The sequence below is a fragment of the Myodes glareolus genome, chromosome 27 (assembly GCF_982192425.1).
Source record: "Myodes glareolus chromosome 27, mMyoGla1.1, whole genome shotgun sequence".
In the NCBI taxonomy this organism is placed as follows: Eukaryota; Metazoa; Chordata; class Mammalia; order Rodentia; family Cricetidae; genus Myodes; species Myodes glareolus.
Window position 1 is genome coordinate 43,188,980 of NC_142052.1, and position 26,108 is coordinate 43,215,087.

A 26,108-nucleotide genomic window follows, 5' to 3' on the forward strand; every position below is an offset into this window, starting at 1 on the left:
ATGAGGGAAGGAGTGGGTTACGAGACATTCTGAGAGGCGAGCGAGGCCAATCCACAGGCTCTCCATGGCAGGCGTATGGAGTTTCACTAAATGTAATGGGAAGCCATTGGAAGAGACTAAGTAGGGAAATTCCTTCCTAAGCAGAAAGAGGGTGAGTGCTTGGGCTACTTGGGGGGACAAACCCCCACATACACACACAGAACAAGAGCATTCTGAGTACAGAAAGAGAAGCAGGTTGGGGGCTTAGCACACTTACTGAGTTCGGATCTTATACCCCAGGCCTCAGCGAGCTATCGTGGCTTTTTGAACAGCAGGACATGACCAAACAGCCAGCCTGGAGATCCTGTCTCTCTAATTCACAGAGATCTCCAACTTTCCCTCCCAAGACCTTAGCCCAATTTGTTCAGCAAATCTTAATCTGTGTGACTCACACACACGCCCATGTGTCTGTGTAAACCGGGAAACTTGATGAGCTGACCTTTAAAACTGTGAAATGTGGGTGCTGACAGCCACATTCGGTCAAGTGTTTTCTGGAGTGACTCTGTGGCTGGAGGGAGTCACACGTGAAGAGACTGAGAAGGAGGAAGTTCTCAGTCAGCTAGGTGCAGAGGAGCTGGGTGCTTCTGACCTGAAGCCACGTCACACAGTCAATGTTCATCTTAGCATCGAGGTTTTCCTTTAATGTTGGTGCTGGGGCTCAGTACCTCGTGAAGGGTGTTCCAGAAAAGAGAATACTCCTCATCTCTCCTAAAACCAGACCACCGAAGCAGCTACTTGCTTTACCCACACTCAGCAAGCTTTGGGTGTCACTTTAGTTAACCAATGAAAACAGTGAAATTTTAAAGGTGGATGCCCAGTTGAGGGGATTTGTGTCATCGTGGGCTGGGGACTTCTTATTACTTAGGACTGAATGTTTCCAGATCCCGTTGTCATTATGGGTCCTCCAACCTGCCTTTTTTTCCATGGACAGAATTCATTGTTATTGTTGCTGTTCCTCTGTTTCCTTCTCCTCCTCCTCCTCTTCTCAACAAAATCTCCCTGCGTTTTAGCCTTGTCTCAAACCAGGAGACCTTGGCTCAGTCCCGGGTCACTTCTGAGACACCGAACCGCCAGCCTTTTGCCCGGCTAGCCTCAGGACATCTTCAAGCAATGTACTTTTCCTACAGAGTGATCTTGAGCAGAAAGAAGAAGCAGAAAGCACTTAGAGGGGCCAAGGGGGGGGGGTTGACACCCCACACCTTCACCTCAACTTAAGCACAGACTGAATCCAACTCTGTGTTTTCCTGCGAGGCATCCCTTTACCTGGAAAGAATAAGGAAGAAGCTGGGGAAAGTGGGGCGGCAGGTGGGGGGGGGGGTCTTAGGAGGCCTACTGCTCTCTTTCTGAGAAGGGTGGAATAAATACATCCAGGTTGGAGGAAGGATGCCGAATTGAGGCGGCGGCACAGAGTATGTTTAAGCTCAGGTGGTTGTGGATGTCACACCATGCTCTCAGATTTCAGAGAAAGCAAACAAGAAGAGGTTGAGGCGGCCTCCTGAGCGGGCTTCAAAGCCAGGGTTGGTGGGAGGTGAGGGACCGGATTAGAGGAGGCCACACAGGGCTCTGGACTTTAAAAAGCCTCAAAGCAAAAACTCCCCACCCCCAGTTGCTCCTGCCAGGACTGCGGGCTGCCTGCTTCCACTCAGGGAGAAATTCTTTTGGTTCACTTCTGTAGCTGGCATTGGGAAGTGTTTCTGCCCGGAGCCAAGAGGCCAGACTTACTTACCAGAGCCATGCCTTGCCCATCCCAGAGCTCAGATGAACTCGTGTTCTTTGTGAATGGAAAGAAGGTAAGGGATGGGTAGAGTGATCGCTGTCACTGTGGCTTGCAGCGGGGGACCCCTGCCTCCAGGGGGCGCTGAGGAATCTGGACTGAGACTCCCAGTTCAGATTTGGAAACCCAACCTGACTTGCCTTTTCTCCTCTCAGCCAACAAGGGTCCTAGCAATGGGGGGAGGGGGGAAGCAGGAAAGCCTTGGGATTCTTTGCACAGCCCTGGCACTGTCAATCAATTCACTGCCCTCTCTTGCATAACTTGACAAATGATTTCACCTCCCTGAGCTCGGAGGGCTCCTGTCTGTCATCTGCTTCCCACAGCTATTGTAAAAAGGGAAAGAACAAGGGTAAGGACCCGGCATGCTGGGATTTGGAGTCCAGACCAAAGCAACTCCCAGGCCAGAGGGCTGGGATGGATGCCAGGGGCTGGGGCTATGCGCCCAACTTAACACTGTCATTGGTCGGGAAGCAGTACAGAAGCCATGCACCCTGTAACACGGTTCGCGGCTCAAACTCCATTTTAAATGGAAACGGATCCATCTTTGTTTTTCTATGTATCACGTCAGTTTCTCTAGGGCAGCCATTCTCCACCTTCCTAATGGTGCGGTCCTTTAAGACAGTTCCTCACGTTGTGGTCACCCCAACCATAACAGTATTTTCGTTGCTATTTCGTAGCTGTAAGTTTGATTCTGTTATGCATCGTAGCGTAAGTATCTGTGTTTTCCGATGGTCTGAGGGGATCGCTGTGAAAGGGTCATTCGGCAAACCCTGGGGCGGACCAGCCTCGACAAAAATACCACTCGCCAGGGTGGGGGCATTAGGATTTAGAAATATTGGTAAAGAATACAAAGGCGCGAAAATAATAAGACAGAAAAACATAGAATAGTACTGGGAGGGAGTGCCTGTGAATACTGAAATCACCCACGTTTGATTTCCAACTGCTGAAAACACCCCTGACCCCAAAAGGTAGTATTAAGACAAAAAAAAAAAAACCAACAACAACAACAACTGTATTTAACGTGTACAAGGAAATGACCAGACCAATTGAAGGTCGCGGGCTACAGTCATAGTTAAACATTCTGTTACTAGAACAAAACAAGTCATGCTCACACCCTAGATCAAAACATTCCATAGGCAAACCACTCCCTGGGTGGAATCCAATGTTATCTCCTTCAGGGAACTGAAACTTAGTTGGATTCTCAGACTTCTGTTTGAGGTCGAAACAGATCTACTTCTCTATTCCTGAAAAACAAGGGCTGGATATTAGCCACACCTTTGAACAATCGCCTTGCGAGAGCAGACCTCTCTGGTCTAAATCTCGGTGGGACCTTTGTTTGAGGTAGAAACACAATAACCTTGAAGGACTAGAGGAAAGTTCCAACTCTCTGAGGGTTGGCCGAGGTAGAAATAGGCTCACATTTTTGGGCCTCCATAAAACTCCCCCAAGGGGTCACAGCCCACAGGTTCCAAACTTCTGCCCTGTTGAGTCCCCACTATACAGAAGTATTAACGTCTGAGTGCCGTCAGTCTGAAGGGCCCTCTTTCCCTGGGTGGCAGCCTGTTCTGAGGGAATATATAGACATACGGACATGGACAGAGTCTCTCAGTTTCTTTTCTCTGAAAGCCTCCTTCCTGGCCTCACCACCCCCGCCACACACAGGACGCTCATGACTTTTAAAGAGCCCAGAGCCTTCTAGTTGTGAGCTCCGTTCTGCCTTCCAAGGGCACATTGCTTTTCTGGAGTCTTGCCACCTTCCTCCCAGAGCCTTTCAAACCTCAGACCCAGCAAACCTAACCAGGACTCAATCGCGCCAACTGCACCTCAGACGCCGACCCAATGAGGCAGCCAGAGCTATCTGCCGGGCTCCTTACTGACCTGCACACCTTCCCTCCTGAACACAGACTCCCCAGGCAGCCACACTACCTCTGTCCGCGGCTATCACTCACGAGCTGAGTTATAAATGGCTTTTCCATTGGCCAAGGCTTTGGAGACCCAAAGGGCAGAGGGGGTTCCTTCCTCTATCAGCCCCAGACTGAACTGTGAGCCCAGAGTGACATGGCTGTAGTCAGAACCAAGAATAAGAGACAGACAGGAGGGGAGGGGAGAGGAGAGGAAACTCTGTGGTGGGAGTCTGTGGATATGTCTATGAGGGAGGAGGGATCACATTCTCTGTAGGCCTGGGGTGAGAGTAAAGGCCACAGAGAGGTTTTGTTGTTTTTCCATCCATGGGGCACATCCCCAGCTCCAGGGAATAGTTCTCACCTTAGAAGTATCTTCCTATAGATTACTATTCTTTGAGGTACACACTATTCTTTGAGGTGTGCAAAAGCTCTTGTCTCCCTTCTGGGGAGAAAGAAAAGCTTGTGTTGCCCAGTAAACCTTCCTTCCTGGTGCTGTGACTGCCCGCTCTCCTGTCACACAGCACAGCGGAGAGAGGTGTTCCCATGACATCCCAAGGCGAAAGCAAAGTGACCTCAATGGGGAAAAAGGAAACAAGAAAGTTCCCAGGTGACTTTCCGTGTGAACTCCCCACTTTCCAAAGGAAGATATGGGGTTAGTCTAGACCCACTCGGGGACTGGAGAGGGTGCCAAGGCTAACCAGCAGGCCACTCAAATGTTAGGGGACCAGCAGGCTCCAGAGCCTCCCCAAGATAACAATAACTGTCCCCAGTGACTTCCTGCGGCCCCTGAGGTCATCAAATGTGACCTACAGCTGTCCCAGAGATGGCAGAAATGTCCCACCCAGCCTTCCTCCCTATGGGAGAGTTCTAAACAAACACAATCCAAGTTTAAAACACTTCCAAAGACTCCGCTGGGAGGTTCCACGAGGGCAGAGGGCAGAGCAAATGTGGAAAACGCAGAGTGCACGTCCCAAGATACCGTCACACCTCAGTGAGTGGCTCCTGATCCCTGCCCCACAGGAAAGTCCAATGCTACACTGGCCGCGTGAGGCTCCTGCCCTGGGAAAGCCCATGAACACCGTTTGCCCTCAGAGCAGGTCTGGTCAGCTACAACCCGTCTCCTACATCAAACAGATCAAGCAGACCACCGCAGCCATTCCGCTGAGTCATCCACCCAACCCCATAATCCCTCCTGTTTCCAATGCAGGTGACGGAGAAGAATGTGGACCCGGAAGTCACTCTGCTGGCCTTCCTGAGGAGGAGCTGGATCCTTTTGATTGACGTCTCAAGCACGCCTATGCGTGCCTTACAGAGCTTAAGAATTTAGGCCGCTACAGCTGCGGCAGCGAGAGGTGATTGGGCTCTACCGAGCCCATTGGCCCTGGCTTGTTATTTGCTTTTGGCAGTGGCTTGAAGAATATCAGATTAATTGGGCGTGGTTTAGAGAGGAGAAAGTTTCCCAGCATTGTTTGTGTGTGATTGAATAACATGAAATAGAAGCTAAATGATTTGCTTCAGCTCTGCTGAGTCACGGAAGTGTTACATAATAGAGACTCTGGTTGTCTGTGACCTGCCCTTTAAGAAACCAAGTACTCAGGCTGGAGAGCAAGCTCAGCCAGTAAAGGCTAGGCTCACAACCAAAAATATAAGAGTTCGGTTCCCAGCACCCAGACACCAAAAAAGAAAAAAGAACCAAATTCTCAGATGCGGGGATTGACTATGGCAGAGGGGAAGATCTCTTTACTTTATATCTATTTTCTTCTTCCAGATTTTCCCCACCACCTCACATTCTGGATCATAGTTCTTCATAATGATAAATGTATTTTAATTAGAAATTCTGATGGATTGCTCAGGGAAGCCAAAATGTAAATAATGAAACTAAATGGCAGGAATAACATATTGATGAAATTGTCCTCTGAGCAAGTTTTCTTTGGTTTCAACTTAGCCGTCAATATTTGAAAATCACTGTTAGGAATAATTCCTAAAGTGAGCTCCCTGCCGACGCAAAATTCCCAATCAAGCCAAATCAAAACAAGTCAAATTAAGAAATATCCAGGTTTAATGGGAGTTCTGCACTCTAGGGTGGCCCTGAGGGGGAAACCGGGGTTCAGCAACCTCCAGGAGGAAGAAAGGGAGACCATGTGTTCCTCTTTTGGGGGATCACTTAAATACCCAGAGAGGGGTCAGGACCTGGCCTGCTGGGATTTGGAGTCCAGACCACGCCTGGGGGCTGGGATAGATGCAAGGGGTAGGGGCCTACGCTCCCAACTTGACAATCACGGCATTTTATGTTTTAACCAATCAGGACTTTGTTGTGGCAAGTAGGGAGGTAGCCAATCCTTCACACGGTAGGTGTTCTTAGAGCTGAGTGAGGGATGTCTGCGGACTTGTCTCTGAAATGAGGCTCGGGATCTCAGGTTCTCACCCAGGTTCCTCTTCACTTGTGTAAAATCTCTGATCCACGTTTGAAGTTGTGGATCAGCGGCCCCATTGCGGGGGGGGACAGCAGAGAATAGCAAGAAATCGATGAGTTTAATGTCTTTCTAATCACAACTGATCAAATAACGTTATGAAAACACAGTGAAGGAGAAGAATCAGTGTAGAGACAGAGCCAAGGCAGAGCCCGGTTTCGGGATCACCCGGAAAGTTAGAGCCCAGGAACACTCGCCATGAAGGCAAGGATACGAGGTCTGGCGTCATCACCACCTTCAAATGCAATGCAGCCAGAGGAGGGTGGAGTGCCAACGCCTTGCTTATTACAGGACAAAACTAGCGATGCGTTATCATTAAAAATAGCTCTTCTCAGGGCTGGAGAGATGGCTCAGGGGTCAAGAGCACTGACTCCTCTTCCAGAGGTCCTGGGTTCAATTCCCAGCACCCACCTCGTGGCTCACAGTCATCTATAATGAGATCTGGTGCCCTCTTCTGGCCTGTAGGCATACATGCAGACAGAACACAGTATACATAGTAAATAAGTCTTTTTTAAAAAGTAGTTCTTCTCCCCCAGTTACATGATTAGAACCAGAAGAAGACGTAAGAATACCTCCTCCCTTTCAGCAAACAGAAACAAGCCAGAAGGGACTCATATGTCCAGGGCCACACTGCTGATCTGACGGCTTCTCCGACTACGTCTCAACCCACGAGACCTCTCACACTAGGGACACCCTAGCGGGGCAGGCACCTCAGAGGCAAAATTTCCACTTTGCGTCTTTTCTTGACTTCTCCCCCTCCAGTGCGTCTCACAGGAACCAAGTACGCCTGTGGCACAGGAGGCTGTGGGGCTTGCACCGTGATGCTGTCCAGGCACGACCCAGTGTCTCGGAAGACAAGGTAGCTCCCCAGGTCCAGAAGCCAGAAGAGGGATCTGTCTCTGGCATCTATTCTATCCTATAACTATAAGAGACCAGATCCTCAGTGTCTCCCCTTCTTAGATCCCCATGAAAATCCCCACAAATGCCGTGCGCCCTCTACTATGGTCATGTATGAACTAATAGCCCTCTGCTATGGTCATGTATGAACTAATAGCCCTCTGCTATGGTCATGTATGAACTAATAGCACTCTGCTATGTTCATGTGTGAACTAACAGCCCTCTGCTATGATCATATATGAACTAATAGCCCTCTGCATATCACATGTGAAGAACCATGATCCTCCCAAGGCTCATCCATGTTCTCCAGGCTAAGAACCAAAAAAAGCCAATGGTTTATTTCCTACTTGAGGAAACTGAGGCTCAAAATGAAAAGGAGATGTGTTCAAGGCCATATAACCCCGCTGATCAACAACTTGAATACATAGTTTTTCTGACTTGGAAGCTAATGCTCTCTCTCTCTCTCTCTCTCTCTCTCTCTCTCTCTCTCTCTTTCTTTCTTTCTTCCTTATTTGCTTGTTTGTTTGTTTGTTTCTGGTTTTTTTGTTATTGTTTTGAACTGGGACCAATCTTTGAAAGGAAGCATCTGAGTCATGATCCCACCCCTTAAGAGTCAAATTCTAGAACTTGGGCTCCATCCACATCATCGGTCCATACCAAGACTGCTTCAGAACACAGATCACCCCACACCATTAAATGATGTTTTATGGAGGGACCTTAAATTAATAAGGAAACAAATTAAAATGCATTGATGAGGGCAAAAGGCAAATAACCTTTGCTTGTGATAAGGTCATTGCTCTAAGAAAGACTAATAGAAGCCCAGCCACCCTTCTGGCGGCCTGGGACCATTCTTGCTGCTCCTAGGTAGATCTGTTTAAGACTGTAAAGATTTCCCAAAGTTAAGAACATCTGAGGTCACACTGAGGACCCCCAGTTCTCATAGATGGCACACAGTGAGCAGAGAGGGCTCCCACCCCTGTGGTCCCCCAAATCTGTCAATACCCTACAGTCCTCAGTCACCCGTCAGAGACTCTGGGGGGGGGGTCTCCCGCCCTTCACAGTTCCTGGTTCTCCACAGGGCAGTACCGCCTCTTCACCCGGTTTTCTTTGTGTTTCTCATACAAAGACACTTCTCTGTCACGGCATGTCTGGTGCCCCTGTGCTCCCTGCATGGGGCTGCTGTCACCACCGTGGAAGGCGTCGGAAGCATCAAAACCAGGCTCCACCCCGTGCAGGTAAGCGTACATTCTAACCTCCTCGTTCCTGAGCTTCATCTTACCCAATGCATGCAGACTGTGCCACCTCCGCCTTTGAGGTCACGACCAGACACGGGGAGTTTGGAGCTCTTGATGATCAGGGAGATGACATCCACTCAGCAACTTCAGAGAAAGCCGAAAATCCACCTGCATTTGATTAAATGCATCTCTCATTACTGTTTTCTACTTATAGAAATATAATAGTATTTAGATAGTATAATACAATAGTATCAAGATTTTAAAAACATTGCCTGATACCTATTGTACTACAAAATGGAGAAGATATTGAACACAAACTATAGCATAAATGTCTCTGAGGGGCTGGGAATGTAACTGTTGATAGAGTGTGTGCCCTGCATGCATGAAGTCCTTGGGACGACATACAAACCTGGCATGAGGTACGTATTTATAACTCCAGGGCTGGGGAAGTAGAGGCAGAAGAGTCAGGAGTTCCAGGTCCTCTTCCACTACCCAGAGAGCTCAAGCACAGCCTGAAATACAAGAAATGCTGTATCCAAAGCCACACCAGGGCTGGAGAGACGGCTCAGTGGTTAAGAGCACTGGTTATTCTTCCAGAGGACCTGGGTTCAATTCCCAGCACCCACATGGCACCTTAATCGGCCTCTAACAACAGTTCCAGGGACTCTGGTGCCCTCTTCTGGCCCCTATAGGTACTACACACACGATGCACATGCATTTACTCAGAAACACACAAACGCATCAAATTTATATAATATATATATAGAGAGAGAGAGACAGAGACAGAGAGACAGAGAGAGAGACAGAGAGACAGAGAGAGAGAGACGGAGAGAGAGAGGGAGAGAGACAGAGATCGACAGACAGAGAGAGAGTCATACTAAAAAAGTAAGTCTCTAAGGCTAAGAGGATAAAATTTGGAGACTGTTTCCTGTAGCATAGAGGTTTTAGGAGTAAAATCAGAATTTGGATACAAGGTGGGGCCAATCATTCACCCCACCAAAAAAAAAAAAAAACCTCTTAGCCTGCTGCTGCTGAAGGAACAAGGTTGGATTTGAGGGTAGCATGGCATGCACTGGCACCGATGTCCCTGTCATTGTCACAGAAGTTTGGGGAGTCACAGTGAGATCAACCCACATTCATTCCAGGAGCAGCCCAGGTGTCTCTTGTTTTAGCCATGTGAGATTCGATCCCAAAGAGAGCAGCTAAGATAAAGGGCCCAGAAAAGTCTCCCTGAGTAGCTGCTAGGAAGTCATCTAGGACATAGCAAAGTCAACACACTGGAATCCTGGGCATTTTACTCTAAATCTAGAGCCAAGTTTCCCAAGCTCTGGTGTTCCCAGGAGTCACCAGGACCTTGCTGAGAATTCAGATTCTGAGTCGAGACGTTTGGAGCAGGGTCCTGAGTGCCGCCCTCCGTTCCGTTTCCCGGAAGAAACCAGTGATCCCAGACCACAGACCACACTTTAAGTAACAGAGACCAAAATCCTCAGGCTTTGGAAGCTGAGCTCCCTTTGAGCCAATGCAAAAAAAAAAAAAAAAAAACCAAAAAAACATTAAAGAGGGGGACGCATGGGCTTAGCGATGGTCTCCAAGCCAATCAAAACCAAACAGCCTCCTATAAGAACTTAAGAAGTGAAAGATGAAGCCGCGCGGTGGTGGCAGAGGCAAGTGGATCTCTGTGAGTTCGAGGCCAGCCTGGGCTACAAGAGCTAGATCCAGGACAGGCTCCAAAGCTACAGAGAAACCCTGTCTCGAAAAACCATTAAAAAAAAAAAAAAACGAAGTGAAAGATGCAGGTACTCACGAAAACCAGTTTTGACTTACCCACGCTATAATGAGAGAATTAATAGTTCTCTCCTGCCTGGAGAACTCTTCCCACACGGAGAGCTGGCTACACACTGCTAACTCTCAAAGAGAAGGGCCAGAGTATTTGGTCCTGAAAAGCAATTAAAATCATAAGATGTGGCTTCTGAGTCAATGCCTTTGGGATGCCTGAGAAAGGGGTGTGCAGAAATGAACAGAGGTGAGGCACATTTGCCCAGAGAGTGAGTTCTACCACCAGAAGGGCTGAGACCCTGGAGATAACTGTTGGCACCAGGAACGCAGGGCTGTGACCACAAATGTACTACTCCAGGAGAGAATCGCCAAGAGCCACGGCACCCAGTGTGGATTCTGCACCCCCGGGATGGTGATGTCCATGTATGCCCTGCTCAGGAACCACCCACAGCCCTCAGAGGAACAGCTCATGGAAGCCCTGGGGGGTAAGTCCAACCCGGGAGGCAGGCAGAAGGGAAAGGTACTTCCGGTTTCCCCTCCGCCGGCTCCAACGTCGTCCCAGCTCCGCTCAAGTCCCAAGCCACGGTTATTTCTAAAACAGGCCGTGCAGACACGGCAAAAGGTGTCATCTCTGCACACAGCACAGGGGCCACCAGGCTTGTCTCTCTCAGCACCTGCTTCCCAAGGGCCTGAATCCATTTCACAAGCTTGCCCAAAGCACAACGAACCGGCCAACTCGAAACACAGGAAATTCTCCCGCAGTTCTGGAAGCCTTAAGTCTGTGTCAAGCTTTTCCGCCCTGTCTGTGATGTCTGTCAGCTCAGAGGAGAAGTCTTCCTTCTTCACCTCCAGCCTCAGAGGGTGGCGGCTAGACCTTGGCGTTTCTGGGCTCGTGGCTGCAAAACTCTAATCTTTCTCTCTCACCTTTCTGCCTTGGGTCTCTGTGTCATGAATCTTCCTCTTTTTCAAAGGCATAAGCTGCTGGTTTAGACTCATCCCAATCCAGGACAACATCATCACAGCCTGATTCCATCGGGAAAGATCTTCTTTTCCAATAAGGTTCTGGGGATTAGAACATTGTATGTCTTTTGGGGGGCATATTTCAATTCATAATAAGCCTCCCATCTGAAAGACTCTTGTAGATTTGCAACAGGTTTTTTTTTATTTATTTATTTTTATTTTAAGTGCATTGGTGTTTTGCCTGCGTGCACATCTGTGTGAGGGTGTGAGATCTTGGAGTTACGGTTGTGAGCTGCCTTGTGAGTGCTGGGTCCTCTGGAAGAGCAGTCAGTGCTCTTAGCTGACTAAGTTTTAAGTTCATAAACATACTGGATTAATAAGCATCACCTTCGTATGTATCCCTAAACAATCGTCAGTTTGTAGGTTGAAGACAGACAGGTGAGATGAGGGCAGGTGTGTTCCTTATCTGCCAGCTGCTGGTGGGGCACTCCTGTTCGTTCTCTCTCTCTCTCTCTCTCTCTCTCTCTCTCTCTCTCTCTCTCTCTCCTGCTCTTCCTCTCTCTCTCCCTCTCCCCCCACTCTTTTTATCTGTCAGCTGTTGGTGGGCATTCCTTCTCTCTCTCTCTCTCTCTCTCTCTCTCTCCCTCTCTCCCTCTCCTTATCTGCCAGCTGTTGATGGGCATTCCTGCTCTCTCTCTCTCTCTCTTCCTTGTTCTTTTAGCTCTTCTTTCAAGTGGAGAAAATCAGAGCTGAACACAAGCTCAGAGATAGAGTGACTGACGGCCATGTGCAAAGGCCCAGGGCTCAATCCTCAGCAAAATAATAATTAATAACAACAACCAGAGATCATATTAATTCCCCTAACCTTGCCTTCCATGGGTCCCTCTTCAGCAGCTCCTCAGTCCTAAAGCATGGCCAAGCCCAACTTATCATTCTTCCTGTTCTACATGACTCCTTCCAGACCAGGCTCCACCCCATCCTGAAATCCTACTGCTCTGAGAATTCTATCCGTTCTTTACTAACCCAGTAGCTTTCATATCCTTTGAGCCCAAACGTCTCAGTCAGGGCACCCTAGATGAACTCCTCCCCCACGACCCTCAGGCCTTCATCCTTGGAAACAGGAGGATTCCAGACTTAACCATTCAATAGATTGGCTCTCTGGCCTCTTCAATGCGGGGTCTTGCCTGTCTCCAGATGTGCAGGCTCCAGAAAGTCATAAACTAACCTATGTTAGTCATATACTAACATATTGGTTATGTTAACCAATCCATCCAGGTGAGTGGGAGGCAGTACCTTAGCCACACCAGGTAGACCATCTACCGGCACCTTCGGAATTGCCTGAATTTTCTGTTTTAGGATCCCACTGTCTTACATAATTTGAAGTACAGTTATTGTCAATAGCTAGACATCAGGGCTAGAGTCATAGCTCAGGAGCAGAATGTTATCCTAGCATGGCCAAGGCCCTGAGTTCTATTCTCCAGGACTGAAAAGAATGTATTGGATCAATCTCAACTTTTAAAAGAAGCCAGTAGGGTGACTGGAGGTATGAGTCAGTCATTAAAAGTGCTTGCTGCTTTCTCTCCCAGAGGACCTGAGTTCAGTTCTCGGGACCCACATGGGGTGGTTTAGAACCACCTATACCTCCAGCCCCAGGAAATCCAGCACCCTCTTCTCACCTCCAACCAAGGACATCTACACACAGACACACACACACATACCCATAAATAAACAATAATCTAAAACACCAGTCGGTAGAAACAAGAGGCTCACGGTCATGCTTCTCCTTCAATCAGGTAACCTCTGCCGCTGCACCGGGTATCGGCCGATTCTGGAGAGCGGGAGGACCTTCTGCGCGGTGAGTACTCAAGAACGGGTGGGTGGAGACGTGTCCGACAGAGCAAGAATGAGAAGGGCCCGTGGCCAAAGCTGGGGACACAAGAGTGAGGTTTGTAAGACCATCACAACCGACCGTAAGACAGACAAAGTCATGAGGCAGGAGGAGGGGGCTCACTGGAATGCTGAATATTCCTGAAAACCAGATGGGCGTTACCACCACCTTTGGTGGTCTAGATCCATGGAGGGAAGTCAGTTGGGCAAAGCATCTATGCAAGGCAGGCAAGAGGATGCCTCCAAATGCTTGGAGTCAACCAAAGATGTGTTTCGATGAAGAAAGTTCCTTCCAAAAACCCAACCAACTAGGAATTTGCGAACAGATAAGGAAGCTGAAATTGCGGCATCGAAGCCAAAATCCACTCCAACCAAGATCACAGGGTGTGGCCTCCAGAAGTGAGGGTGCTTCCCTGGAGAAAACCAAATGGGTCTCATTTGGCAATTAGTCAGAGTTCAACAGATAATTATAAGGTTGATAATGCTCTTGGCAATGTGGCTAGCATTTGACAGACACTCAAGACGGGCATGTCCGATGACCCTCTGCTGAGAACGGGCTGGATGTGAGCAGGAAACTTAAGACAAAAGGAAAGACATCTTGGAGGACCTGTGGTCTTATCCAGGTGTTCTCGAGAGTCCATAGCAACAGGCGATAAGGTTTTTCTGGACAAGTCTCCATACAGGGCTTCGACTCCACTTTTAGGCCATTTGCAGCCCTTTCTGAGAAAATCAAGGGATGGTCTTAGGAGCCAGCGTCTGCAAACAAGATCAGAGGGTGATCATCGAGCAACACCTTGTGGAGAAAGTGGACATTGGACTTGGGTATTCACACGGGCATCTGAGGCCACTGGAGGGATGTATAGGAAGAGAAATCAGAGGCCACGAGTCAAGATTTCTGTTTATATTTTTTCCCTCAATTCCACACATAGTAGAGATACACCTAGAAATGCACAACAGGCTTGTTCCACGTCTCCAAAGTTAGGCAGGTATTCTGGGCATGTGTGTCCCAGATTTCTATTGCCTCAAGAGGAGACCAGAGTAGACATGCTCAACAGTGAAAGGAACAGACTGTAAACCCAGCAAATCACATCTGTAAGTGTGAAAACATGCACGAAATCCCAGTAAACAGGCTGAGCCAACTCCTTTCCCCAAAGGTGTAGGTGTCATCTGCCTCTCCTGGAACACAGATTCTGGAGATAAAGCCAAAAATGAGTTTCAGTAGCGCCCCCTATAGTCAGACAACCAGGTTCATGATACTTTACTGGGTGAAGGAAATCCAGCCAGACGGGATACCTAAGGCTTTTTATTGCCCTCTGAGCCCAAAGAAGCCCAGCTTTCCTCAGCCACCGCTGGCCTACATCCAACTCTGAGGGTTTAAAGGGAGCAAGAAAATGCTGCTTGCTCAGCCAATTGCTCTTATTTCTTGGACAGAGTTAGCAAGTGACTGCTCAAAACACCAGGGAATACAAAGTTGGGAGGAAGTGCTCCACAAGGCGCAAGGAGGGAGAAGCCATCCGAGGAAGAAAATGCAAGGAGGTGGTTTGCAAGGGATGGAAATGGAGGCACTAAGTGGGAACCCCTTTAAAAATCGCTGTCAGCTCTTCCAAGTGATCTCCCCTTTCGCATGTTGCTTTTCTCTTTCTGAGAGGTTCCATGTGAATGATAAAGAACATGTTCCAAACCTTATATGTGCTACAGCGACTGTATTGTGGTCATCCTGAAAAATACCATAAAAATGTATTCTACCACTAGAAATTACCCTAAATAACTCAGATGTGAGCATGATGTTCTGGCCGCAATGAACGATGTTCACCTACTAATTACACTATAGAAATGTAAGCTATAAGTACACCAATTCCAAATACAAAATGCCAGAGGGCACTGATTGTTTTTTAAGACTTCTATACATTGTGTTGTTCTATATACCTTGTTTATATGACATATAGTTTATAAAAAGTAAACAATGTGGGCTGGAGAGATGGCTCAGGGGTTGAGAGCACTGGCTGCTCTTCCAGAGGTCCTGAGTTCAATTTCCAACAACCGCATGGTGACCCACAGCCATCTGTAATGAGATCTGGTGCTCTCTTCTGACATGAAGGTGTACATGCAGGCAGAACATTGTATATGCAATAAATAGATAGATCTTAAAAAAATAAACAAGCAAAGCAAAAAAAGAATAGCCTTGTGTTATCTGTCTAAGCAGAAAGTGACTTCAGAGGCTGAAGTCTCGGATATATTGTTTACACCTTCAAGGAACATCCTTCTTTGCCTGTCAAAAATATTGTTCAGGGGCTGGAGAGATGGCTCAGAGGTTAAGAGCACTGCCTGCTCTTCCAGAGGTCCTGAGTTCAATTCCCAGCAACCACATGTTGGTTCACAGCCATCTGTAATGAGATCTGGTGCCCTCTTCTGGCCTGCAGGCATACATGGAGGCAGAATGTTGCATACATAATAAATAAATAAATCTAAAAAAAAAATATTGTTCATCTAAAGTACTTCATGTTCTCAGGAGCCAAATGGTTGTCAGCAGAAAGGAACAGGAAAATGCTGCTTGGATCAGAAAGAAGATGATTCCCTTGGAACCAAAAGTGACGTGAGTCCCTCTGTTTTATTCCCTTGCTGTGTGTTTCTTAAGGCTGACCCAGCTCTGGAAGCAGGTGTGTGCATCCGAGGGGCTGCTCCCCTCTTTGTTTGCAGCCTTCCCAAGTACGGACAGGAACCAGGCACTTTGCAGAGTGCTCACACAAAGACCGCAACCTGATTTTCCCCTTCGTACTCTGAAAGGCTGGAACAAGAGGGAAACAAAAACCTCTTAGATGGCAGAAAAGAACTTCTACCGCTTGAGGGATGAGTCACCTCCTCAGCTAGAAACGGAGTTCTAAAGCTGTCCCTGCTCACACTGCTCTCCTCTGTCCCCGAGCTGAGGCAGAGACAGCACTGCCAGCTCAGGAAGCTAAGATAATGACAGCCACCCAGGAGTCCTGCTCAGTATCCCAGCACCCGCTTTACCCTCTGAGAGATGCTCATTTTCACAAAGGTCCACAGCCGAGTTCTCGCAGGAGTCAAGTAGAGAGGCTGATGAGCGCCTAAGTCCTAACCCACCCACCCCATAGACTGTGAGAGGGCTCAGAGCCGCCCTGGGGAAACCGCCCCTTGTCCTCTTCCTCCGTGTTCCTGTCCTTCAGATCTGCTTGTCCACACTCACCTCTCTAAAGAAGGTGTGCGGTGGAATAGAGGGGTGTTACCCGCAAGGAGGCGAGATGCACACCCCCATAATGGCTCACAGATCAACACTTGGTGGAGCCAATACTTCCCAAAATCTACTCCCAACCTTGAGGACTTGGGCATGCAATTGGAGCATCCCTGGAACGCCGGATACCGCTTGGCTTACATGAAGCCCAGTGAGTCTAGATGTATTTCAACAAGAATACATCTCGGTATTCGTTTTCACAAGGAGAAATGCAAGTATAGAGTAAAGCGTCATCCTTTCTTTACGGTAACACATACTAGGAAATAAAATTCTGTGGAGGAGGCCGGGGGCTGGACGAGACACGGCAGTTCACCGGGGCATCCGCTGCCTGCCTAGATGTCTGGCCCTGACGTGCCCTTACCCTTATTCTCTGGCCATTTTCTGTCTGGACAGCTGCTACGTCTTGGCCTAGATCCTATTGAGAACTTTTCATTATTTTCATTATTTTCACTGTTTGGCACTTTGATTCTTTACACTCCTAAAAAGACAGAAACAAAACCCTTCCCCAACCCTAATTTGAGGGAGGTTCTCTTCTGACAAGTTATATCTGATCAAATGAAAAGCCTTTGTTTAGTTTTATAGGTTAGTTCAGATTAAAAGGCCATGGTGCTTAGTGAACCGTCATCTCTTCTAATTAAGAGGTGTCTCCTGTTCAAATCAAATCTTTGTCAATTTTTATGGTATCCATAGCCTTTCTTTTGTGGAAACAAAAGCAAAACCCTTTCCCCACCACAACACATGTCATGGTTTTCATTCTGAGGTCACTGTATAAAGTATATCGACTGATTTAATTCTGTAGTTTTTTCCTACCATCCAATGTCTCTGCACAGCTGTTGTTTCCCATTACCATTTAGAAATTTCAAGTTAATAAAGAATTATGCAATCTATTTCTAGGGTATTTCCAGAAATAGATTGATCATCCCTTTCTGTTTATTTAACATATCCTTTAGACTTCAGTTTGATCTTTCTATAACTGCCTGGCTAGCCTGTAGGATTGTGTGGTATACCTGTAATATGTTTTATATTATAATAAGCAAAAAACTGCTCCATTTTCTTAGACACAAATGCTGGAGCATTGTCTGTCTTTGTACAGGTTATACTCATGATGGACATAGCTTCTAGCAAACATGTGATTAGCAAATCAGCCCTTTCTGAACACAAAGCAGTGTCCCATTGAAACCCTGGATAGGTATTAGTGGTGTGGTGTACATATTTTAGTTTTACGAATTTTACAAAGTGAAACACATTCATCTGCCAGGTTTTCTTCTGTTAGGTGCCCTTTCCTGCAGGCAATGGTGCTTGGCTGTAAAAAGAACAAGAAGGATATTTCCTTATAATTTCCTTGGCTTACTGCCACATGATGGAAAGTCTTTTTTTTTTAAACATTTGCTAATGACATGATTTTTCTTTTTGAAATTCTGAGACCTTCAGCACACTTCCAATCAATACTTGATCGATTTTTCCATTACCTTGTGCTAGAGGACCTGGCAGACCTGTATGAGATCAGATGCACATTGTGTGTATGGGATGATTCCTATTCCTGATTATATCTTGTAACTAAATAAATAATAAAGTCAATTCTGGATTATCTCGTATAAATTCAGAGGTTTTGATTTGCAAAACTACTCTTTCTACATATTGTGAATTGTTAAATACGTTGAGAGGTTCTTTAAAATCCCTTAGTATCATGAAAATAGCAAATAATTCTGACTTTTGGACAGAATAATAAGGGCTTTGATCCAATTTACTTAAATTGTATGATTTGTACCCTGCCTTCCCTGATTTATTTGCATCAGTATGGAATGTACGGGTTCCAATTAATGGTGTGTCACTTAACAATGCAAGGAAGAATCCAATTATTTCTCTTTATGAGTTGAATTCTCTTGCTTTGGGGATAGTTGTTGTTAATCTCTCCCAAAAAATTACTACAACCTCTTTGCCAGGGTTCACTGGCTTCCCATAATTTCTCAATCTCATCATTATTAAAAGGTACCTGTACTTTCTTCTGGGTCTATTCCTGCTAATTGATGAAATCTCAGTTTTCCTCTGAATTAACTCAGAGACCTTTTCCACATAAGTTTTTAATTTTTTACTCAGTTTATGTGGCAAAAAAGATCCATTCTAAGATAATATCTTCCCTATCTATTAAAATTCCTTTAGGGGAATGTTTGGAGGGTAATATGACCAGAATGCAGTTAAGATTTAGATCCACATGTGCTTAGAAAAAAAACATTGTTTCTAGGAATGCCCTATCTACAATCCCTTTGAAGGTGACCTTCTTTGCCACAATTATAGCAGCTGACATTTTGACTTTTCTTCAAAACACTGGAAGTCACCTCTCCTACCCAAGCATCATCATGGTCATGAGACTCAGTTCCTCCAAAGGTGCTGACCTTGCCTTTAACAGCCTAATTATCCATTTGCATAGAGAACTGGCATTTTCAAAAGCCAGAGGTTCAATTATTGTTTGCCTAGCTCCTAAATTTAGTATCATTCTATTTACTGCTGAAGTCAATCTTCGTAAGAAATTTATAAAAACTTCCTTTGGGCCTTGTATAACTTTAGTAAAGGACTCAATGTTTTTTTCCTATTTTTCCAATTCTGTCCCAAACATTCAAAACAGCTGCATGGCATAAATACAAGGTGTGGTCATCATACAGTGGTTGCCTTTCTGTAGTAGCATAGTCTCCTTCTCCAAGAATTTGGTCTTGGGAGATCTCCCTCCCTCTAGCTTTACTCCGTTGTTCAATAATCTTAGCCTCTTCTCTGAACCAGGTATTTAATTGCAACTGTGGACCAGGCTCTAAAACAGCTTTAACCAAGTCTCTCCAGTCTTTAGGGATTCTTCCATTACAAACTGACCACGAGTTTAACATTTGCTTCACAAAATGAGACTTTTGCTTCCTTGAATCTCCTTAAGTCTTTCATTGGCACAAGAGTCCATTTAGCTGTAACAGAGCCTCTGCCATTTGGCAGTTCCTGCAATCTTCCTGGATATATTTTAAGGTTGCTTGTTTGAAATTCTTAGGCTGTTCCTCTCTGTTCTTATAATGCAATGCTGAAATTGGTTCTCCGTTAAATTCCTCTGTCTGGAATTCGTCTCTGTGATCTGTTTTATCATATTTTTCTAAGGCCTGTATGTTAGCACTCAGATTAACCAACTATTTTAGTGATAAGACAAAAAATGATAAAGTTGATCGTGTTTACAATCGACATTACAAAAATCCCGTCTAAATTAGACATCCTCTCATGTATTTGTTCCATGTTCAAACTGTCTAGCATATTATCATACAGAGACCCAAATTCCTCCATTGTAATGGTTTTTCCTATTTTAATGTGGGGGGAAAACTCTCTTTTTAAACTAATTCCTCTCTTCAAGAATTCCCAATTGTCTTACCAACCCTACCGACAATATTGATGAAGACGTGAGGCTGATTGCTGCTGCTCAGAACAGTAAAAGCCTGACTGCATTTCAAGGCAGCCACCTAGTTTGGCAGCATCCCAAGAAGGAGGTTCAGGGAGAGCCGGCAATCCATGGTGGAAGGGGAGAGAGAGAGAGGGAGAGAGAGAGAGGGAGAGAGAGAGAGAGAGAGAGAGAGAGAGAGAGAGAGAGAGAGATTGCTCAGAAAAATCACACATGGCAGGGGACTGTCTGAAGGCAGAACCAGCTAGTCTAAGGTGGGTGAGTCTTGTGGCGTTTGGAGCCCAGGTGCTTCTGGAGTTTGGGTGGCAGTTGGAGACTGTTTCAAGCTAGAGGAAAATGGCATCTTCATGAATTTGTACCCCCAAACGTTGGACGTCAATTGTAGCACCGATAATAAAAGCCCAGAGACAGACATTGGGGTTCATCCTGAAGATCAGAGAAGCTAAGCATCCAAGTCACTAGAGAGCTCTTGTCTCTGTGAAGTCTTCAGACTGAAAGAGAGCAGTCCTGTCTCTTCCCTCCTTATATTCCTCTCTGGTTCAGGGATTAAAGACATGCATGACCACTGCCTGGCCTCTACGGCTGACTAGTGTGACTGTGTTACGTCCTGGTCTTCAGGCAAGCTTTGTTTATTCAAACACAAATGAAATATCACTACAGACATTGGCCTACAAAATCTCATTCTTCAGTCCATCAAAGAGCCTTTAAGAGGAACAAATTATAGTTCTTTCTGGAACCTCACAAGGCCGTAGACAGACAGAAAAAAAAAAAAGACGAGATATGGAAAACGGCAAATGTCAGGGCATTTGAACTAATCATCACAAGCACCCTTCAACATAAGCATTACCTCCATTTACTCTTTAGAAAGGTTAAGAGACTTTTCAGCGAAATGTCGTGGGGGGCAGGGGTTAAAAGTGACCCAGACCCATCAATCCCAATGTCTGTCACCCTCCTCTCTACTCAAGGACACCCACCTGCACCCCACGCCCCATAGTCTCGTTCTCTTATCTCCTCGCAAATGTTTCCTGGCAACAAGTGTCTCTCGAAGCTAAAGCAGGTGTGAGTGAGGCAGGATGTCAGATGGGTCCATTTCCTGGTAGACGAAAGGGAGATTACAACTTTATACAATCATCATGACGATTAAGTAACAGTAATATGTATAAGAGCACTCAGTAAGCAGTGGTGTTGTGTGTTTACGCAGAAAGGTACGTTTAGAGTCATTTTCCCTGACACTGTCGGTTCCCCCCAGAGCGTTCTTTAGGTTGTGAAGGAGGGGACAATAAGCACCGCGGAGGTCCCCAAGCTTCTTCAACATCTGGTCGTGTTCACAGATGTCTTGGCATTTCCCAGGATGCTCTCTCCAAGAGCTAATGACCTTCCTTCCTTCAGTATCATATGAGTGGCTAGTTAGTCTCTCCCAGCAATCACATTCCCCCTTTAAGCTGCTAATGAGCTCCCTGCTCAGGGAAAATGAGAGACCCGCGCATCTTGCCTAATTCTGTCGAGAATTCCAGTGCTCTTTCCAGTTCAGCTGAGCTGACACAACCGTCTGCCTCTTTCTCCTTTGAAGATCTGCACAGAGCTATTTGCGAAAGAGGAGTTCCAGCCCTTGGACCCGACCCAGGAGCTCATATTTCCTCCAGAACTCCTGGTAAGACCGCGCGGGTATTTTACATGCTTGTTTAAACACATCCGATTATAAACCTGGCTTTGTAAATCTACCATGTCCTTCAGGCGGCATGTCAAATTGGAGAAGTAGTGGCATCCAGAAACCTGCTTCTTCCCAGCTCTGGCTGACCTTCCCTAGGCCTTAGCTGGGACTTTTTAACCATCATTCCACCATTATCTTCATCACTGTGTCCCTGATGGCGGCTTTGCTAAGCATCTGCCATGGTTTTCCAAGAACGCCACTACTCTGAGTTCAAGAAGCAGCTTCCTCTCTCCTTCCCCTGCCCCCTGTTTTGAGGGCAGTTTCTTCACAGCCAGAAACAGGGGCGCCCCACTCCACGCTACCTTCATGGGTGTGTTGACCCTCCTTCTCAGGCATCCGTGCCTCTTTCTATAAAATGCTTTCCTCTCTCTTAGTAAATGTTTAATTCTAATTTTAATGATGTCTTTGCCGGTGTGTCTGTGTGCGAGTGTGTGCACCTAAGTGTCCTTGCCCGTTGTAGAGGTGTGGATCCCTGGAGCTGGTATCGCAGGCAGTTATGAGCCACCCTACATGGGTCCTGGGAACCAAAGTAAGGTCCCCAGCAAGAGCAGGACATGTTCCTAGCCCTCTCCAGCACCCTTTTCTGGGAGAGCTCTGGCATGCTTACTCATTCATATATATATATGAATTCATTTATATTATATATATTTATATTCATATGTTACACTATATGTAGTATATTTATATTCATATATTATATATAATATATTTACATATTACATATGAATGTATATATATTTGAATGAATGTGTGTGCGTGTCTGTGTGTGTGTGTGTGTGTGTGTGTGTGCGCGCGTGCGTGCGTATACTCATTCAGCTACATGCCAACACTGTCCTAAGTACCAACTCTATGGCAAGAAACAAAACTCACAAAACACTGCCCTAGGGGAGTTTATAATCTGGTAAGAGACAGATAATAAGCAAAATAAGAGGTAAAAAATAGTATATATAAGTTGGACACAGTGGCACACTCCTTTAATCCCAGCACTCCCAAGGCAGAGAAAGGTGGATCTCTGTGAGTTCAAGGCCAGTCTGATATATATTGTGAGATAGATAGATAGATAGATAGATAGATAGATAGATAGATAGATAGATAGATAGATAGATAGATAGGAGAAACATCACCAAGCAGATAACGAAGCTAGGCTACAGATGGTCTCTCTTTTCAGTGATATGGCCATAGAAGCCATCTCTGAGGAGGCAATGTTTGAAGAAATTCTAGAAGGAAGGATGGAGCCGGTCATGAGGAGATGTGATGGAAAAAACTATCTGGGCAGTGGAGAGTGAGTGTGAAGGAACCAGAAGCAAGATAACAGCTGGCCTGAAACTCAAGGACCGTGCTGAGCCAGCCTGGACAGAGCAGAGCAAGAATAGACGGTCAGAAGCCACCAGGGCAGGTCATGCTGGACTTCCCACTGCTTGGCCTCCGCTCCGTGGAAGAGCCACTGCGAGGGAGGTTGCCTAGGGGAAGGTCACATTCCTACAGACATCATATCAGGATCCTTCAAGCTGCTGAGCCAAGAAGCACCCCAAGCAGGAGGCAAAGGAAGGGAAAAAGGATTGTGCCCCATCAGGGGATGAACGCCATGCAGAAGGGCAGTGGCTAGACTAGGCTAGACCCCTGGTACAGGACTCTGGGCGAGTCTGGGAAGAAAACCACACAGCTTGCTGATGGATGTGATGTGATGTGGAGAAAACAGGAGTCCAGCCTGACCCCGGAGCTGCGCATAGCTAGAGGGTACCAGTTACAAAGACGGATAGACCTCCAGAGCGATGGAGGTTCCTTTGGGGGTTCCATTTCAAGGGGTTGAGGGAAGGGCTGGGCATGGGAACCTCGGTTTGGAGCAAATTAAATGTGGGATGCCCTGACACATCTAAGAGCGGACAGATATCAAGAACTCACTGAGGAATGATTTGAATATTAGAGGGAAAATCCAGACTGAGGTGGTTTTTTCTTTTGTTTTTCTTTGTTTTTCATTTTTTTTTTTCATTTTTCGAGACAGAGTTTCTCTGTAGCTTTGGAGCCTGTCCTGGAGCTAGGTCTTGTAGCCCAGGCTGGCCTCGAACTCACAAAGATATGTCTGCCTGTGCCTCCCGAGTGCTGGGATTAAAGGCACGCACCACCACCGCCCAGCTCAGACTGAGGTTATTAATTTAGGATCATGAGTGCAGCTGCCGTCTTAAAAGTCAGGAAACTGGATTAATGCTGACTTAGCCCATGCTAGGCGATCCGTGGCAGGTGCCAGTTCACAGTATTAATTCTTCCTCAAAGACCATCTGCTTACAAGAATCCAGGCTTTAGCCAGGGGACACAAGGAATATCTTTCTGGGTAAGTGGACCCGAAACCCTGAAGTCTTCCTAGAGAGACACAACACACCCAGGACCTGATGTGACCCAGGGTGACTGCTATACATACCCTATCATTTCTCTTCAGAGGATGGCTGAGAACCCAGGTAAACAAACCCTGACCTTTTGCGGAGAGAGAATTACCTGGATCTCTCCAGGAACCCTCCAAGACCTCTTGGCACTGAAGGCAAAGTACCCCGAAGCGCCTGTCGTTTCAGGCAACACGTCTCTGGGTAAGTGACAGCCATCTTACTTATTCTGTGGTTGAGGCCTGGTTGGGCTTCCCGGTCCCTGCTCCATCCCTGGTCTACTTTTTAGGCATGAAAGTTTTGTCCTGTTTCATGAATCCAGTGATCTCTAAAGTTGATTGGCACATACCCTAGTTATATTCAGAATGACCGAGGGTGGGTAAAACGCTTAAGAAGGTTTCTCTGTGTAGGACTGGTTCTCCTGAAACTCTCTTTGCAGACCAGGCCAGCCTTGAATTCAGAAATCCACCTGGCTCTGTCTCCCTAGGACTGGGATTAAGGGTGTGCGCTACCACCGCCCAGCTGTCCCTTGTTATCTTAGTAAGGTTAAATATTGAGTCGGCATGCGAGAATATTATAAAATATCTGTGGTGTGTTAATAAACACACCTAGTGAACTCCTACATGCATTTTAATAATTTTGTTTCACTTACACAGCTGTAACCCAGTGAGAGAAAGCTTGCCTAGCCTATCCAAGCTCTGGGTTTGATTCCCAACATTCCCCACAAACTTGTAGACCTCTGCAATAAAAGGAGGGGTACCCCACTGCTCCTCCTTTCCCTTCCCTCTTGATGGTGCCCTACAGCTGAAATGTGTTGGTCCATTGGCCAGTCTCTTCCTCATCTTTGAATCCCTAAGCAAGTCAATTAGTTTTGTACATACTGCACAAAGATCGTCACTATTCTTCTGAAATTTGTGTTTTTCAGTCAACACTTTTTTAAAAGATTTATTTATTTATTATGTATGCAGTGTTCTGTCTGCATGTATGCCAAAAGAGGGCACCAGATTGCACATAGTCGTGAGCCACCATATGGTTGTTGGGAATTGAACTCAAAACCTCTGGAAGAACAGCCAGTGCTCTTAACCTCTGAGCCATCTCTCCAGTACAATTCAGTCAACATCCTTGCCCTGAGAATCACTCCCTCTTTTTGCATGTACCTGAGTCCTATTCCATTATAAAGCACAGGATGGTTTTCCCTTCCATCTATCATGGGAAGGCAGCTATTGAAATAGCTTCAGCTATTGCCAGACTCCCAAGGTTTTATAAATGCCATTCTTTTTTTTTAATTGATTTTATTGAGCTCTACATTTTTCTCTGCTCCCCTCCCTACCTCTCCCCCCCTTCTACCCTTTCCCATGGTCCCCATGTTCCCAATTTACTCAGGAGATCTTGTCTTTTTCTACTTTCCATGTAGATTAGATCCATGTATGTCTCTCTTAGGGTCCTCATTGTTGTCTAGGTTCTCTGGGAGTGTGAATTGTAGGCTGGTTTTCTTTGCTTCATGTCAAAAAGCCACTTATGAGTGAGTAGATGTGATATTTGTCTTTCTGGGTCTGGGTTACCTCACTCAATATGTTTTCTAGCTCCATCCATTTGCCTACAAATTTCAAGATATCATTATTTTTTCTGTGTAGTACTCCATTGTGTAAATGTACCATATTTTCCCCGACCATTCTTTGGTCGGGGGCATTTAGGTTGTTTCCAGGTTCTGGCTCTGACAAACAAAGCTGCTATGAACATAGTTGAGCACATGTCCTTGTGGTATGACTGAGCATCCTTTGGGTATATACCCAAAAGTGGTATTGCTGGATCTTGAGGAAGGTTGTTTCCTAATTTTCTGAGAAATCACCATACTGATATCCAAAGGGGCTGTACTAGCTTGCATTCCCACCAGCAATGCAGAAGTGTTCCCTTTCCCCCACAACCTCTCCAGCATAAGTTGTCATCAGTGGTTTTGGTCTTGGCCATTCTTACAGGTGTAAGATGGAATCTCATAGTTGTTTTGATTTACATTTCTCTGTTGACTAAGGATGTTGAGCATTTCCTTAAGTGTCTTTCAGCCAATAAATGCCGTTCTTTTTCCACGCTGGGGATCAAACTCAGAGCCTCATATAAGCTCAGCTGGTTTTTACCACTGAGTCACGCAAACATTCTCTGTTTTGTTTTGATTTGGCTTTTTGATTGCTGCTTTTGAGACAGGGTCTCTCTATGTCACCTTAGCTGGTCCGGAATTTACTGTGTAGGCCAGGCTGGCCTCTCACAGATTTTGAACTCACCTAGCTCTGCCTCCTGAGTCCTAGGATTAAAACTGTGCACCACCACGCCCAGTAATGTTGTTATATGCAGCTCCGAATATCTTATATGCCTCTGTGAAAGAGTATTTTAAAAGCTTCCCCTTTTGGTAC

At 46.2% G+C, this 26,108-nt stretch overlaps 1 protein-coding gene across 1 annotated transcript in view; it reads left to right on the forward strand.

The window, feature by feature from the left end:
- The first annotated feature begins 1,599 nt into the window (after nt 1-1,599).
- Nucleotides 1,600-26,108, forward strand: part of LOC125396733 (aldehyde oxidase 2) — a 97,285-nt gene continuing 72,776 nt past the window's right edge. The window contains exons 1-9 of the mRNA XM_087902250.1: nt 1,600-1,829; nt 4,925-4,991; nt 6,954-7,047; nt 8,212-8,320; nt 10,455-10,581; nt 12,850-12,911; nt 15,453-15,536; nt 21,188-21,268; nt 23,763-23,907. Coding sequence (XP_087758376.1) covers nt 1,773-1,829; nt 4,925-4,991; nt 6,954-7,047; nt 8,212-8,320; nt 10,455-10,581; nt 12,850-12,911; nt 15,453-15,536; nt 21,188-21,268; nt 23,763-23,907 — 826 coding nt within the window. The 5' untranslated portion in view covers nt 1,600-1,772. The remainder of the gene's footprint in view (nt 1,830-4,924; nt 4,992-6,953; nt 7,048-8,211; nt 8,321-10,454; nt 10,582-12,849; nt 12,912-15,452; nt 15,537-21,187; nt 21,269-23,762; nt 23,908-26,108) is intronic.